The sequence below is a fragment of the Mandrillus leucophaeus genome, unplaced genomic scaffold (assembly GCF_000951045.1).
Source record: "Mandrillus leucophaeus isolate KB7577 unplaced genomic scaffold, Mleu.le_1.0 Scaffold628, whole genome shotgun sequence".
Taxonomy (NCBI): Eukaryota; Metazoa; Chordata; class Mammalia; order Primates; family Cercopithecidae; genus Mandrillus; species Mandrillus leucophaeus.
In genome coordinates this window covers 203,880-219,980 of record NW_012106786.1, presented here as the reverse complement: position 1 = coordinate 219,980, position 16,101 = coordinate 203,880, and the positions used below count along the sequence as shown (strand labels likewise).

The window sequence follows — 16,101 nt, the reverse complement described above, 5'->3', positions numbered from 1 at the left end:
AAAAAAAAAAAAAATAGCCAGGTGTGGTGGTAGGTGCCTGTAGTCCCAGCTACTTGGGAGGCTGAGGTAGGAGAATGGCATTAACCCAGGAGGTGGAGTTAACAATAAGCCGAGATCGCGCCGCTGCACTCTAGCCTGGGCGACAGAGCAAGACTCTGTCTCAAAAAAAAAAAAAAATTAAAGAGAGAAAGAAAGGATCTTCAGCATCCATGTGTTCATGTTCAACCCACGTTGGCTGCTTCCAAGCGCATTGCTATTGCTGGTAACATCGTTTTGCCTATACAGACGGAAGGCACCTTTGAACTCACCTTTGAACGCTCCTTCCTCTTTCAGGAATCCAGAGGCCTGAAAGGGAGTGCTGGGCCTCCAGTCCCTAATGACCTGCTGTCCGGGCTAGCAGGCAAAGCGTCACCATGTAATCTCAGCAGATAAAGCCACCATGAGATGAGCCCATAGCAGCAAGGGAATGACTTGCTCCCAGATCCTACCTGGATTAGCCGCATGTCCTCCAAAAGCCCTGAAGCTCATGTATCTGCCTCTTGCCCTTACCCCCACCCACTCCCCACATTCTTTTGCTATGAGACAACTGGTAGTTCTTCTGGCCTGACCATTCCCATTGCCTTGCCGCAGGGGGTACCAAACCTGGCTTAAATATTGTAGAATATTTGGTTCCACCAGGAAGTTCTCAGTGTAAACAACCTGTCAGTTATTGGGGTTGACTCTTAGCTCAGAGGCAGTTGCATGACACTTAATCACGGATTTTCATCCTGCCCTAGAAACCACAATACATGAAGGAAGGAAGCCATGAGAAGAAAAAGGTAATGAAGCAGCTGTCCAGTTGGGACTGAAAGGGCAGGCATCTGGTGGTGCTGGTGTGTGGTGGAAGGGGTATTTCAACTGATCCCAAGGAGGTAAATGCAAATGAGGGTAGACTCCTGTGCAGGAGCCTGTTTGCACGTGGCTGTAGGGCAGAAAGAGAAAACCCTAGTACACTGCACTGGCTGTGTGGCCCTCAGTTTCTTGTCTATAAAACAGCTACATATGCTAATTGACTCCATTGTGAAGCTGTGATGTGAAAAGGGTGAAATGAGATCAAAGAAACACTTGGCAATATGGAGAACATGTGACACGTACCCATAACCCAAGTATTATCTAGGGCTCCACCACATAGTTCAGTCCTGCTCAGCTGCACTCAGAGAATTACACATTGCAAAGGGCTTTAAAAAGAACCTCGATCTTGTTGCAGTGAGCTGAGATCGCGCCACTGCACTACAGCCTGGCGATAGAGCAAGACTCCATCTCAAAAAAAAAAAAAAAAAAAAAGAATCTTGGCCAGGCGCAGTGGCTCATGCCTGTAATCCCAGCACTTTGAGAGGCTGAGGCGGGCAAATCACAAGGTCAGGAAATTGAGACCATCCTGGTTAACACGGTGAAACCCCGTCTCTACTAAAAATACAAAAAATTAACCGGGTGTGGTGGCAGGCGCCTGTAGTCCCAGCCACTCGGGAGGCTGAGGCAGGAGAATGGTGTGAACCTGAGAGGTAGAGCTTGCAGTGAGCCAAGATCGTGCCACTGCACTCCAGCCTGGACCACAGACTGGACCACAGAGCGAGACTCCATCTCTAAAAAAAAAAAAAAAGAGAGAACCTTGATCTTTACTTGGGTCTCTTGAAGAACATAAAGCGTGTCCAATTCACAATTCTCAGCAACATTCCTCAAAAATCCTTTTATTCCCCACCCCATCTCCTTGTACCCCTTAGCTGCTCTGAGACCCTATTAAGCCAACTCCAAACCACCCAGGCTGGAGTGCGGTGGTGCAATCTCGGCTCACTGCAACCTCTTCCTCCTGGGTTCAAGCAATTCTCTTGCCTCAGCCTCCTGAGTATCTGGGATTACAGGCATGTACCACCACACCTGGCTAATTTTGTATTTTTAGTAGAGACAGGGTTTCACCATGTTGGCCAGGTTGGTCTTGAACTCCTGACCTTAAGTGATCTGCCCACCTCGGCCTCCCAAAGTGCAGGATTACAGGCGTGAGCCACTGCGCCTGGCCACAAGGACAGACTGAACAACACTGTGAGGTCAGGAGAGAGAAACAAAGGAAAATTATTTTTCGTGGATGGGGCTGAAGACTGCTATAAATCTTGCACCAACACACACACACAGTGTCATTTAGTCTCCCTCCCCCAATGGCCACAAGGAGAGTGGGTTGTTTTTGTTTGTTTGTTGGATATTGTGTTTTGTTTTTAGCACTCACCACCTTAGGGAAAGACCATGGCTTTTACAGTTTTTAATGGTGTTGATTTTTCTTCACATTGTTACTCACTTTTGTCACCCCTTTTCCAGAATCAAGGGTGTGGTCAAGGCCTTCAGCACAACCTAGATTCCCCTTCTCAGCATCCTGGCTTCCTCCTAGACTCCAGCTTCTCAATCCGGCCCATCTGTTCTGCACATACCGCCTCGGTGATCTTGACCACACTCCACACTCACCATGTGCCTCCCCTGCTAATAGCTCCCAACCTCCCCAGCACGTGGAGCCTGAGTTCCTCCTTGGGTGTCCTACATCAAGCACATGGCAGCATGTCTTCACCCTTTGTATCCTTGGTCCTCCTGTAAGCCCCAGTCCAAGTTCTGTTCCCTCCAGGAGACCCACCCTGACTGCTCAATTCTGAAGTAGAGTCCATGCCACACAGTCTCACTTTCGTTGTTTACTGTTATTTGATCATTGTGAGTCTTTCTCCCGTAAGAACATAAACTCTTTGAGGTCAGGGATCTTAAAGGCTTATTAAAAGCACACAAGGATACTCAAAATTCATTTTCCTCTGTTAGCTTGTGACAAGAAAAGAAGGCCCATTTCTACTCCAAAGGCCTTGATGAATATCTTCAAGGCCAGGCATGGTGGCTCATGCCTGTAATCCCAGCACTTTGGGAGGCCAAGGCAGGCGCATCACTTGAGTCCAGGAGTTCAAGACCAACCCGGGCAACATGGTAAAATCCCATCTCTGCAAAAAATAAAAAATTAGCCAGGCATGGTGGCATGTGCCTGTAGTCTCAGCTACTGGGGAGGTTAAGGTGGGAGGATCGATTGACCCCTGGAGTTCCAGGCTACAGTGAGCTGTGACTGTGCCGCTGCACTGCAGTCAGCCCAGGTGACACAGTGAAACCCAGTCTCAAAAACAAAATCTCCAGGTGCCTTTGCCAAGTCTTCGTGTTTGTTTGTTTGTTTGCACTAACTCTCTACCATCATTTTTAAGAACTTCTAGATAAAGAACAGAAAGAGGCCGGGCTCACACCTGTAATCCCAGCACTTTGGGAGGCTGAGGCAGGCAGATCACTTGAGGCCAGGAGTTTAAGACTAGCCTGGCCAACATGGTGAAACCCCGTATGTACCAAAAATACAAAAATTAGCTGGGCCGTGGTGGCGTGCACCTGTAGTCCCAGTTACTCAGGAGGCTAAGATGGGAGGATCACTTGAACCCCAGAAGGTCAAAGCTGCAGTGAGCTGTGATTGCGCCACTGCACTCCAGCACAGATGACAGACTGAGGCCCTACCTTCAAAAAACAAACAAAAAGAGCAGAAAAATCTTTTTATATTTTTACTTATTATTATTAAATTTTTTAGAGACAGAGTCTCACTCCTCACCCAGGCTGGAGTGCACTGGCATGATCATAGCTCACTGCAGCCTTGGACTCCTGGGCTCAAGTGATCCTCCCACTTCAGCCCCCTAAGTAGCTGGGAAAACAGGTGTGTGCCACCATGTCCAGTTAGTTGTGTTTCTTTTGGTAGAGATGGAATCTCACTATGTTGCCTAGGCCTGTCTCAAACTTCTGGTCTTAAACTGATCCTTCTGCCTTGGCCTACCAAAGTGTTGGGATTACAGGTGTGAGCCACTGTGCCTGACCAGAAGGAACTCTTTTTAAAATGTATTCATCTGGCCCAACAATTAAAAATGAAGTCACCTCCTTTTTTTTTTTTTTTTTTTGAGACAGAGTCCTGGCCTGCCTCCTATCTTTGTTTCTCAACCACTCAGTTAGTTCCCCTGCCAAGAGGAAAACAATAGACTGTTTTTTTCTGTTTATCTTTTTAAAAGCATTTGATGCATACACAAGTCAATAAGAATATATCCTCCTTTTCTTTCCCCACCCCCATTTTTTCTACACAAGCGTGCATGTGACACACATTCTTCTGCACCTTGCTTTTTCTGTTTAACAATGTACCTCAGAAATCTTCCCAAATCAGCTTCCTCAACACTTTGTTTTATGGTTGTGTAGAGTTCCAGTGTATGGCCGGGTGCGGTGGCTCATGCCTGTAATCCCAGCACTTTGGGAGGCTGAGGTGGGCGGATCACGAGGTCAGGAGATCGAGACCATCCTGGCTAACATGGTGAAACCCCGTCTCTACTAAAAATACAAAAAATTAGCCGGGTGTGGTGGCGGGCGCCTGTGGTCCCAGCTACTCGGGAGGCTGGGGCAGGAGAATGGTGTGAACCTGGGAGGCAGAGCTTGCAGTGAGCCGAGGTTGCGCCACTGCACTCCAGCCTGGGCAACAGAGCAAGACTCCGTCTCAAAAAAAAAAAAAAGAGTTCCAGTGTATGAAGGAACACTAATTTATTTACCCAATCTCCTGGCTGTTAGATAGTGAGGGTGTTTCCAGTCTTTTAGTACCATATACAAGGCTGCAATAAATCTCCTGTTCAGACATAATGTCATACAACTGAGTCTATCTGTGGGACAAATTCCTAGCAGAATTGCTGGGTCAAAGGGTAAGGTGCATATGTAATTTTTTTTGTTTTTTTTTTGAGACGGAGTCTCGCTCTGTCACCCAGGCTTGGAGTTCAGTGGCATGATCTCAGCTCACTGCAACCTCTGCCGCCCGGGTTCAAGCAATTCTCCTGCCCGAGCCTCCCAAGTAGCTGGGATTACAAGCAGGCACCACCATGCCTGGCTAATTTTTTGTATTTTAATAGAGATGGGGTTTCACCAGGTTGGCCAGGCTGCTCTCAAATTCCTTGAGCTCAGGCAATCCGCCCGCCTCGGCCTCCTGAAGGGCTAGGATTATAAGTGTGAGCTATTGTGCCCAGCCCTTGGTCTTTTTGTCATCAATACATAGGAACTCTTTATATATTAGGAGAATCAGCCCTTTGTTTATGACCTGCAGATAATTTCCCCAGCGTGTTGTCCTTTGACCTTGACTTTGGGTTGTTGCTCAGTGAACCTATTTTCCCATAGTCAAATTTATCAATCTTTGCTTTTGTGGTCCCTAAATTTTGTCTCTTGTGCAGTAAGGAGCAGAAACCAATAAATAGCCCCAACACACACACCACTTTTTTGTCAGTACAAGCTTGGAGTGACTTGCTGGGTTCTGTAAGGAATAGGACAACTCCTGCTCTCCAAGAGATCCCAGTGTTAGGAGGAAATAAAGTAAACTGACAATTACAATTCTGTTGTAATAAATAGTGGTGGCAGGGCACGGTGGCTCATTCCGGTAATTCCAGTACTTTGGGAGGCCGAAGCAGGAAAATCAAGAGGTCAGAAGTTCGAGACCAGCGTGGCCAACATGGTGAAACTCCGTCTCTATTAAAAATAAAAAATATATTAAAAAAATTAAAAATCAGGACAGGCACGGTGGCTCACGCCTGTAATCCCAGCACTTTGGGAGGCCGAGGCAGGCGGATCACAAGGTCAGGAGATCGAGACCATCCTGGCTAACATGGTGAAACCCCCTCTCTCTACTAAAAAAATACAAAAAAAAGTTAGCCGGGCATGGTGGCAGACGCCTGTAGTCTCAGCTACTCGGAAAGCTGAGGCAGGAGAATGGTGTGAACCCAGGAGGTGGAGCTTGCAGTGAGACGAGATCGCGCCACTGCACTCCAGTCTGGGAGACAGAGCGAGACACCGTCTGAAAAAAGAAAGCAGAGCGTGGTGGCACGCCTGTAATCTCAGCTTCTCAGGAGGCTGAGGCAGGAGAATTGCTTGAACCTAGGAGGCAGAGGTTACAGTGAGCCAAGATCGCACCACTGCACTCCAGCCTGGGTGACAGAATGAGGCGCCATCTCAAAAAAAATAATAAAAATAAAAAATAATAGTAGGAAGCACCATGGGAACCTGGGCAAGGAGGATGCAGTCAGCCAGGGAAGGCTTTCCAAAGGAGGTAGCACCCAGGTACATCCAGAGGCATGTGTGGGAGTCAGTCTTGTCCCAGTAAAAGCAGCAGCATGTACACAAGCAAGAGGCCTGGCCAGTTCAAGGTCGTCCAGTCTGGCAAGAGAATAGGGAGCCCTTCAGGGTTGGCGTGTGTGGTAAAGGGCAGGGCTAGAAGGGTAGGCAGGAGCCAGATCACAAAGGGCCAGGTGTATACTGCCCAGGAATTTGGGCCTGACCTGAGGCAGTGGGGAGGCAGCAGCGGGACCTGACCAGCGCAGCGGGGTGCAGGAAGGGCTGGAGGCAGCCCAGGGTGGAAGCTGGGCCTTGGTTTGGAGGCTTCTGCCTCCCACCCAGCAGCATCCACAGCAGCCTTGAAGGGCTCATGGCTGCCACACAAGAGTGCATGTTTCAGACCCAAATGTTCTATTCTCTGAAACTTCCAGAATTCTACAAAAATCATCAGGGAGGCTAGAATCTTCTCTGAGAAACATTTCTCCCCAAGATGAAGATAACTTCCAGTGCTTGGACACCTCATGGGGAAAGCGGTGATTGTCACTCCCACTCAGCACCTCGCTGGCAGATGGGGCCAGCTAAATGCAGCACCTCCTCCTCTTAGCTCCAGTCTGGCTCAGGCAACAGCTGGGCTCTTTAGGCCCAGCCCAGCCCCATTCATCCAGACCCCCCTTCAAAATGGGCAGCAGGGATGCAGGACTGCTGTGGGTGGGAGATGGAGAGGCGAACCCCCAGGGACAGGGGCCTCCAGCTGGCCTGAGTCCACAGAGATCTATGTTCCCTTCTAGCCAACAAGGCAAAGTTCTACTGAGCAGCAACAGCTGTTTTCAGAGCTCTGGGACAGTGGCCTGTGAACTTCCCTGCTCCCATGGCCTTTTCACACAGGCACTTTTTCGTTGATCTCCCTGGGCAACTGCCTTCCCTAAAATGCCTGGCATAGATCCTCACACATGATGAATACTCAGAAAACGGTATCAGTTTCTGTTAAAATTGGGAAGTGGCTGGGCGCGGTGGCTCACGCCTATAATCCCAGCACTTTGGGAGGCCGTGGCCAGCAGATCACTTGAGGTCAGGAGTTCGACATCAGTCTGGCCAACATGGCAAAACCCATGTTTGAATACAAACAATTGTTTGAATACAAACAATTCAAAAATAAGCTGGGCGTGGTGGCGGGCACCTGTAATCCCAGCTACTCAGGAGGCTGAGGAGGGAGAATGGCTTGAGCTGTGACTGCACCACTGCACTCCAGCCTGGGCGACAGAGCGAGACTGTGTCTCAAAAAATAAATAAATAAAAATAAAAATAAAATTGGGAAGCCTCACCATTTACTGGTGGGTTGCTGAGGGAGAGGAAGGGCAATGTGGACAAGAAGGAAGTTGGAAACCCTGGAAATGGACTTTTAGGACCATCCCCGGGTTTCAGTTACCCAGATTCCCTTCAGGCCCCATCCCCAAACTAGCCAAAGAAGTTGGTTCTTGATGTTACTAGTTATAGTTTATTTCGTGCCCTAAGGCAATTTTATCCCAAAGGGTCACATGGTGAAGTCAAGTGCTGTTGAGATAAAGGCTGTGGAGGCTGCTGGAGCACTGATTCCAGCCAGAGGGCTTCCTGGTCCCCTCAAGGCACCTCTACTCTCAGCGTTCTCAGAGCCCACGTGGGATGTCCCCTATACCTGGCCTGGAAGTTGGAGGGCAGGAAGCCAGCCTCAGGCTCAGTTCCAAATATGCAGACAAGCCCTCCCCACTGCAGCCACACCAAATGGCAATTAGGTCAAAAGCTGGGTAGCAGAGGGTTTCTGGGCCAGAGTGCATGGTGTCTCTGGATCTACTTCCCTTGGTCATGTATACTGGGGGTCGGGGGGTCACAGACACCCAGGCCCCTGCCTCAGGTCCAGCAAAGCTGAAAGGATGAGAACAGAGGAAACCAGGAAGCAGGCAAGAGGCCTGGGACCCAGGGCAGGGTCAACCCTCCTGGCTGCTTACCTGTCACCTGCATAAAGGGATGTGTCAGCTTAGCATCCAGGATTTTCTTTTCCCCAAAATGAGATGGGGCATTGCAGTAAATGTTAGGAAAGCTCTCTGGCATATACGCATGCCTAGTTTTAACTTCCATTGATTTGACATTTACTATGTTCCAGGCACTCAGTGGCATGGGTATTTTGCACACATAATTTCACCGAATCCTCTCAACAACTCCCTGAGGGTAGGAAACAAGATAGCTGAGGAAAGTGAAGGTCAGGAAGGCTAAGTCCTGAACCAAACTCCCACTGCCAGTAAGTGGCAGAGCTGGGATTGGAACTAGGGGCTTTCTGGCTTCAGAACTTTATCCTTAACTACCATGTTATATGGGGACTAAAGAGTACCAGTGAGTCATCAACCCAGACCCTTCCCCAGCCACACCTGGCAACGCCTCCTGGTCTCTGGGACCACAGTTGGGTTATAGGGAAAGAATGGAGCCTCCTAAACGGTGATTGTTCTTTATTTCCCCGCACCTTCAATCTCATGGCATGGTCTGCAAGAAACCTCAGAGTCCTGCCAACTCGCAGGCTTCGCTGATCGCATGGCATCTGGGCACCCCGCCAAAGAGCTGAAGCTCCCAAGGCTCAGCCAGGACTCTCCAGCTGTGGTGTTTCTAAAAGTCATTCTGGGTGAGATGTAGAGCCGAGTTTTCCCAGTCGCTCAGTCCTCCTCCAGTGAGGACAACACTGCTTGCTCTCCTGGCTTGCCTCGCCCATCCAGGAAAAGGTGGGGATGGGCTCTAGGCAGCGGCCTCTCTTGGTTGAAAGAAGCTGAGACCTGAGCCTTCTGTCCAGTATAACCTGGAGCAGGCCCAGCCCCTGGGGAGGCTCAGAGCAGGCCCCCCATTCAGCAAATAAGGGAATCCTCCTATTTTGCCAACATCCATCTTCACCGACTTGGCCTGAACACATTCTGAATACAGAGGGACAACCATGACAGAAATTCCAGGTCAACTCTGCTGGAAGCCACTGTGCTGGAAGAGGACTTCTTTCACTTTGTCCACGATGGTCCCCACTTCAGCCATGGCCCCCAGACCTGGGAGAAAATTCCGCTGTGGCCAGACAGGCAGACAGTGCCTGTAGCCCTGCAGACCCCTGCCCATTGCTCCCTGAGTGCTCCACCCAGAGCCCAAGGTCTGAGAGGGCAAGGTCTGTTTCTGCCTGAGTCAGACACATCGTATCTCTCCCGAGACCCCCGGTGAGGCCCTGGGAATCGTTCCAGTAGCCATCCTTAACTACGTGTGGGCTGCGTGCCAGGGACTCTACCAGGTACTTTACATGGTCCATCCCATTTTACCCTACCAATCTGGAGGCAGGAATTACAATTCCCATTTTCCAACTGAGAAAGCTAAGCTCAGAGAATGGTTTGCTAAGGTCATAACAGGCCAGGAACTGAACTGAGATGTGACCCCAAAGCTGAGCCCCTTCTACGGCCATGGGCTATGAGCCTGGCAAGACACCCACCTTCGTCTCCACACACCAGCTTCTTGGCCACACAGGGGATCTCGACATAGCCAAAGGCCTTGAGCTGGTCTACCTGCTGCGCTGTGATAGGGTGCTCCCACATGGCGGTGTTCATGGCCGGGCAGAAGAGCAGGGGCTTGCTGCGATCCCAGGCCCGGATGACGCAGGTCTGTGAAGAAAGCCGGGGAAGTGGGGGTCTTGCTACTCTGTCTGCCACCTTCCCCACTGCCCTCCAGACCCTGCAGCCAGCAGCCCAGCTGTGGGCTTGAAATGAATGGGCACAGCCTGGCTGCAGGGAACTGTCTCGTCTCTCAGGGGTGGAGGCTGTGTCTCCTCGCCTCTCTCCACCTCCCCACAGGCTCTGGCACAGGATCCTACAAACAGGAGGTGCTCAACCAACGCTCAGACCTCCAGCAGGTATCCCTGTGCCTAAGCTTCCTCCAGGTAGGCTCACACCTCCTGGGAGAAGCAACCCTGGGGAGCAGAAGGCAGGCTTTTTTGGTTACATCAGAAAGCAAAGGACGAGGCTGCTCCTCAGTGGGGCCCATCTACCCGACATCAGCTCTGCGAGGCCAGCTAAAGTCTGGCAATGAAAACATCTGCCGTTACCAAAACCTTCTCATGTATAGGATCTCATTAACCCTCACTGTGACCTTATAAAGAAGGTGTTGGCTGGGTGCAGTGGCTCACACCTGTAATCGCAGCACTTTGGAGGCCGAGGCAGGCAGATCACAAGGTCAGGAGATCAAGACCATCCTGGCTAACATGGTAAAACCCCATCTCTACTAAAAATACAAAAAATTAGCCAGGCGTGGTGGCAGGCACCTGTAGTCCCAGCTACTTGGGAGGCTGAGGCAGGAGAATCGCTTGAACCTGGGAGGCGGAGTTTGCAGTGAGCCGAGATCACACCACTGTACTCCAGCCTGGGTGACAGAGCAAGACTCCATCTCAGGAAAAAAAAAAAAAAAAGGAAGGTGCTGTCCCATTTCACAGATGGGGAGCTACAGCTCCCTGAGAGGTAAGCAGTCATCCAAGTCCACACCCGGACAATGGGCGCCACTCAGGCAATTTTCCACTGCACAGCCTCACCATCTCCCAAATCCAGGCTGTCCCACCAAGCCACAGACCTGAGCAGCTGTGAAAGGAGCCATCCAGCTCACAGAGTCCTTTGTGCCATGGACTTTGAAATTATGTAGCGCTGAGTTCAAATCCTGGCTGTGCTCTGTATTACTAGCTGTGAGAACCTGGACATGGGACTGAAGGCCAGGACCTGCCTTCCTCTCTAGAAAGGTCCCTCCCTGGGCAGCTGTGAAGACTGAGGTGAGAATGGCTACAAAGCTCTGAGCGCAGGGCCAGGCACAAAGCACAGGCTCCAGGGCAGTGACTCCTGGGCTTCCCACAGGCGTAGGCTCCCTGGGCTGGGGGCCGCCTGGGGAGAGAGAAGCTCCCAGTGCTCTGACTAATCCAGACACTTCTTCCAGGGCTGTGAGCCCCTCAGGGTAACAGGGGCTGGAAACCCCTCCCCTGAAGGGAAGCTCATCTGGGAAAAGAGGGAGTCCAGAGAACAATGCCTCGACAGGCCAGGACCAGCACCTCCCCCAAGTCCCAGGGACAGGGAGGAAGCAGGACAGCAAACAGCCCTGGGACCTGGCTGCTTGCATCAGCCACAGCATTAGTTTCCCACCAAGCCTTCTCAATGCGGCACCCGGGCTATGAGTGGACAGTTTCAGTCACACTTCCTCTTGGCTCCGTGCCACCCACTACTTCTGCAGAAGTCAAGAGCATACCTAGAAGAGTCTCTCCACTGTGTGCAGGGTGGGAGCAAGGGCTGGGCTTGGCTTTCTAAGTGCCCTCAAAGCAAAGAACACCAACCAGTGTGAAAACCAGCACTCCACCTCCTCTCAGACAAGCCTCAGCTCCTCTGAACTCACGAAAGCAGACAGGGGGAAAGGAGGGCCTCGGTTCCCACGGTGACATCTCTTTGGCCAGTGCTGTGTTCAACACTTCAGGCTATGCCCCTGGGAGTTCACGTGGACAGGGGAGAAGGCCTGGATCCCAGTTAGGAGACCGGCTCCTAGCCAGACTGGTGACCCAGAGAGATTGTCTGCTCTTTCTAGGTCCGACTGCCTGTTTAGCACAAATAGGCCAGGGCCTTATTGAGCTAGAGGACAGAGGGAGATGGGCCTGGAGGCCAGGAGCACGGTCACGCCTAGCACACTGCCCTCACAGCACTCCACGCCCTGGGCCCTGGAAAGGGAGGTTTGTGGAGGGAGGAGCAGGCTCAGCTTCCTTTCAGGGATGTAGGGAGAAAACAGCTACAGAGAGAGAACACAGCCACAGGCCACCAATGCCCACACTTCAAACTTTGTAAAATTTGAGATTCCTTGAAACGTTTGTGACTTCCAAGGAAAACCTTTGAGGCAAATGATCTGGGGGCTGGTCTTGGGAACATGTTTCACTTCCCAGCCAACTCTGGAGGAGGGAAGCCCAGGGATTTCATGAAGTGATGGCAGCTTAGAAGGAAAATGGAAAGCAGAGCTTGCAGGAAGGAGGAAAGCACCCTTGCAGAGCTGACCCAGGCCAGGGCTTAGCTCCCAGAGGCCAGTGCTTTGTCACACCAGCTGCTGCTGACCCACCAGCGGGGAGCCTGGAGATTTGGTGAGATGGTGCTGGCCACACAGAACTCTGACCCAATTTGATGAGAGAGCCAGGAAATTCAACTGTTCTAGCTGCAGCTGCTATGTCAGTTGTGGCACCAGTGCTGCTGGGAAGCCTTTTTGTTTATTTGTTTTTTGAGACAGAGTCTCACCTCTGTAGCCCAGGCTGGAGTACAGTGGCACAATCACAGCTCACTGCAGCCTTGACCTCCTGGGTTCAAGCGATCCTCCCACCTCAGCCTCCTGAGTAGCTGGGGACCACAGGCATGCACCACCACACCTGGCTAATTTTTTTGTATTTTTTGTAGAGATGGAGTCTCACCATGTTGCTCAGGCTGGTCTCAAACTCCTGGGCTCAATAGATTTTCCTGCCTCAGCCTCCCAAAGTGCTGGGATTACAGGCATGAGCCACCATGTCCGGCCCTTTCCTTTTTTTTTTTTTTTTTTTTCTCAATAGAGACAGGGTCTCGCTATGTTGCCCAGGGTGGACCACACTGGCTATTCTGGCTATTCACAGTCACAATCAAGGGGCACTGCAGCCTAGAACTCCTGGGCTTAAGCGATCCTCCCACCTCAGCCTCCCAAGTAGCTGGGACTATAGGGAAAGTCTTCTTGATGACATTACTCCCAGGCTCTCTTCTCTGCACTCCCTTCCCCTGTTCCTGGCCACACAAGTTGTTGTTCTGCTCACCCTGTGCTCTTATTCAAATGATGCTTAAATCACTGGCAGATTCTTTGAGGAGTGCCTTTAGAGCCCATTGACAAGTATACAAGAACACTAATCTGTGACCCCAAAAAACATCCTGTCCCAGCTTCATTATCCACCTTCTTCACCACATGAAACTCTGAAAAACTCCCAGCTACTTGCAAAAGTAAAACTGCTAGTTACCCCATACATGCAGTATTTACTGGATGTCTACCACAGGCCCAGCACTATGCAAGGTGGTGACTCCATAGTCAAAGGACTGACTGGGGTCATTCAGGACTGTAGTCCTCACCAGAAGATACTCCCTTCCCACTGCCATGGGTGATCAAGCATGGCATTCTCCTTCCAGCCTGGGAGCGCCGTGTCCTGTGAGGCTCTCAGCATAGACCCCAGTACGTGGTAGGCGAAAGCTCAATAAATGAGGTGAGGGGTGGCAATAAGGGAGAGGGAGGAGAGAAATCACACCCAAATCTTCCCAGAACGATTATATAAACAAAGGCAGCTCCCCTTTACAGGCAACAGCTCCCTGGAGGCATCTTAGGCCTAGGACAGCGCCCACTTTGGACAGCTGGACTTCCATTTCTCCCTACCACCCATCGGCTCTCGCCACTGCCCCTATCTTTCTCCCCTCTTCCCCTCTAAGCTTCCCGTAATATATAGGAACACTACAAGGGCAATAAAGTGTATGAGACATCTATGAAGAAGTGAATCCCCAATCACATTGCCCACGTGTATACCCTGATCTGGGGAGAAGGCAGAGCTGAAGCAGGAGGTGATGGGGCTGGGCAGAAACAGTGGAAGAGCACATCCAGGCAGCCCACAGGGAGGGACAAAGAACAAGGAACGAGGGTCTGCTTGTGGGCACCTGGCTGGGTGCCAAGGGCAGGGGAGAAGGGGACACTCCTGGGGAGCAGCAGCAGGTCAAGCTGACCCATCAGGACCAGGGCTGTGCCCATGTGCTGGAGAGAAGGTGAGAGCACTAGGGGGCGATGGGGGGAATGGGAGAGCATGATCTCCCTGAGTAGACTGGGGCCCCACAGCAGCAGGTCTCCTTGTACAAGGATGTCTGCAGCTCAGCAAACTGGGAGTGAAGCCCAGGGAGGGACAAGGGCACCAGGGCATCACTCACAAGCAAGTTGTCACAGATGCCACTGGCCACCTTCCCCAGCGTGTTGGCATCAAGAGGAGCAACCAGCAGGAGGTCTGCCCACCTCCGCAGGTCAATGTGCAGAACTGGGTCAGAGCGGCTCTTCCACATCTGGCAGAGGGAAGAAAAAGGGGTCAGTGTGGAGGAAGCGGGATGCAGCGCCAAGGCAGGCCAGGTACGGTAAGTCAGGAGACTGAGAAGCCCACTGACCTGCCCTGCCCAGGCCAACCTCCGTTCCCTCCTGCAGCTAAGCTGGCGAGCACTAGCCATGGAGCCAGCAGCCGAGAGAACCAGGCCGGAGGAAACAAGCGCCCCTTGTCTCTCTGAGCTACTCCCTTCACGGTTTGGCTTTCAAGAGAACTGACATCTGGCAGGGAGCTCCCGGCCTGTCTGCTTGAGGCGGATGCTTGGGTTGTCCAAGCCAGTGGAAGGCTCTGGGGCAGTGAGAAATGGAGGGGGTGGGGGCAGGGAAGACAGACCAGCCGGAAATGTTCTAGGCTGAGAATGTTTGGAAATGCCTGGCAGGGAACCCCTGTGAGGCCCACACTCTGTCTGGTGAATCAGCCAGTGCCCACCCATCCGCAGGGGAGATGCAGCAGAGCCCAGTGGCCGTGGGAAGTGAGGCGTTCTCTTTAGCCCTGACGCCAGGAGCCACGTGGACAAGGGTGGTGGGAACAGAGCTCCTCTGTGGTTTCATCAGCCCAGATAAGCACAAGGACACTCAACCTCAGGCACCAGGCCAAAGCCCAGCTCCGCCTGGGCTGGGAGGAGACTAGGGCCTCCTGCAGGCCAGAAGCTAGACAGATGTTTTCTTCATTGCCTCTGCCCAGAGGGCCCTGACCGTGGATTTGAGCCCAGCCTGTCTGTTCCAGCTGCCAGACCATAGGCTGCAGGGAGGACTGCTCTGTCCTGCTGGTGGAAAGTCAACGGGACTCAGCCCAGGAGCCCCCAGCACTGACCTCCCATTCATCAGCATCGCTGTAGAGGGTGACAGGAATGTCCTGGGGGCTGTAGAAATGTTTGGCTCTCTCAGTTGTGACCACTGCTACTTCCAGCTGTCACCAAGAAAAAGGGGGTGGTGGGGAGGGAGGAAGAAACTGTTACCAGAGTCACAGGCCTGGAGGTCACAGGAGGGTCAGGGCAGGCAAGTGCTGTCTTCACAGGCTGGCTTTAGAGAGGACTTCCCTCCTTAGCTGCAAGCCCCATGTCTGCTTAGCTACTTCTGCTGTCACCCAAAGGTCAGGCCCTACCAGGTGTGGCTGTTTCACTTCCCTATCTGAGGGGCTGCTGAGGAATGAGTCACCAACTGCCCATATATACAAAGCTGCAAGCTCCTGCCACTCGGGCAGAGGGAGGCCCAGGGGCAGAGGCACGCAAGTGACAGGAAAGGAAGTCAAGGCCAGGGCCGCAGAGGCCACAGCAGGCAAGAGGGGCCACCCAAGGAGGCTCATAGGTCCTGAGTTCTGTGCTACACAGCAGCTCTGCCCTCTGCAGGCCAAGGCACTGGGGGCTGAGGCACAGCATGTCCTCTGTGCATGCATGCCCCCAAGAGAAGGCAGACAGTGTCCCTTCACGTACTTCTAAGAACATGGGCACAGGCTGCAGACAGGCTCCTGGAAAACCCAGCTTGTGTGTGCCCTACACTCATGGGGTGAGAATGAGGTTTACCCGCACACTACCCATTCACTAAGAAATTACTAATGCAAACCAGGGCTGCCTGCAATCTGCTTAACAGAACACATGGCTGTGAGAAACAGCACCCAGGAGTGTGAAGGGCACTAGATGGGTTGGTCATCATTTGTAAAACGAGAATTTTTTTTTTTTTTTTTTTTTTTTTGGAGTCTCATTCTGTCGCCCAGACTGGAGTGCAGTGGCACAATCTCTGCTCACTGCAACCTCTCTACCTCCCAGGGTTCAAGGGATTCTCCTGCCTCAGCCTCCCAAGTAGCTGGGA

General features: G+C 51.9%; 2 protein-coding genes across 9 annotated transcripts in view; both read right to left on the bottom strand.

The window, feature by feature from the left end:
* The window catches only part of SDF2 (stromal cell-derived factor 2), an 86,159-nt gene extending 77,918 nt beyond the window's left edge, over positions 1–8,241 (bottom strand). Inside the window, 1 exon segment of the mRNA XM_012000405.1 lies at positions 8,139–8,241. Within this exon segment, the coding sequence (XP_011855795.1) occupies positions 8,139–8,241 (103 nt within the window).
* Positions 7,642–16,101, bottom strand: part of PPCDC (phosphopantothenoylcysteine decarboxylase) — a 30,348-nt gene continuing 21,888 nt past the window's right edge. For 2 of the 8 annotated variants that reach the window (XM_012000378.1, XM_012000384.1), the window contains 4 exons: positions 15,107–15,202; positions 14,130–14,258; positions 9,638–9,806; positions 7,642–9,209 (listed from right to left, as the gene is read on the bottom strand). In XM_012000378.1, coding sequence (XP_011855768.1) covers positions 9,124–9,209; positions 9,638–9,806; positions 14,130–14,258; positions 15,107–15,202 — 480 coding nt within the window. In that variant the 3' untranslated portion in view covers positions 7,642–9,123. Of the gene's footprint in view, positions 9,210–9,243; positions 9,807–13,931; positions 14,259–15,106; positions 15,203–15,251; positions 15,375–16,101 lie in introns of those variants that run through there. The other 6 variants (XM_012000385.1, XM_012000382.1, XM_012000380.1 and 3 more) reach the window with 6 other exon arrangements.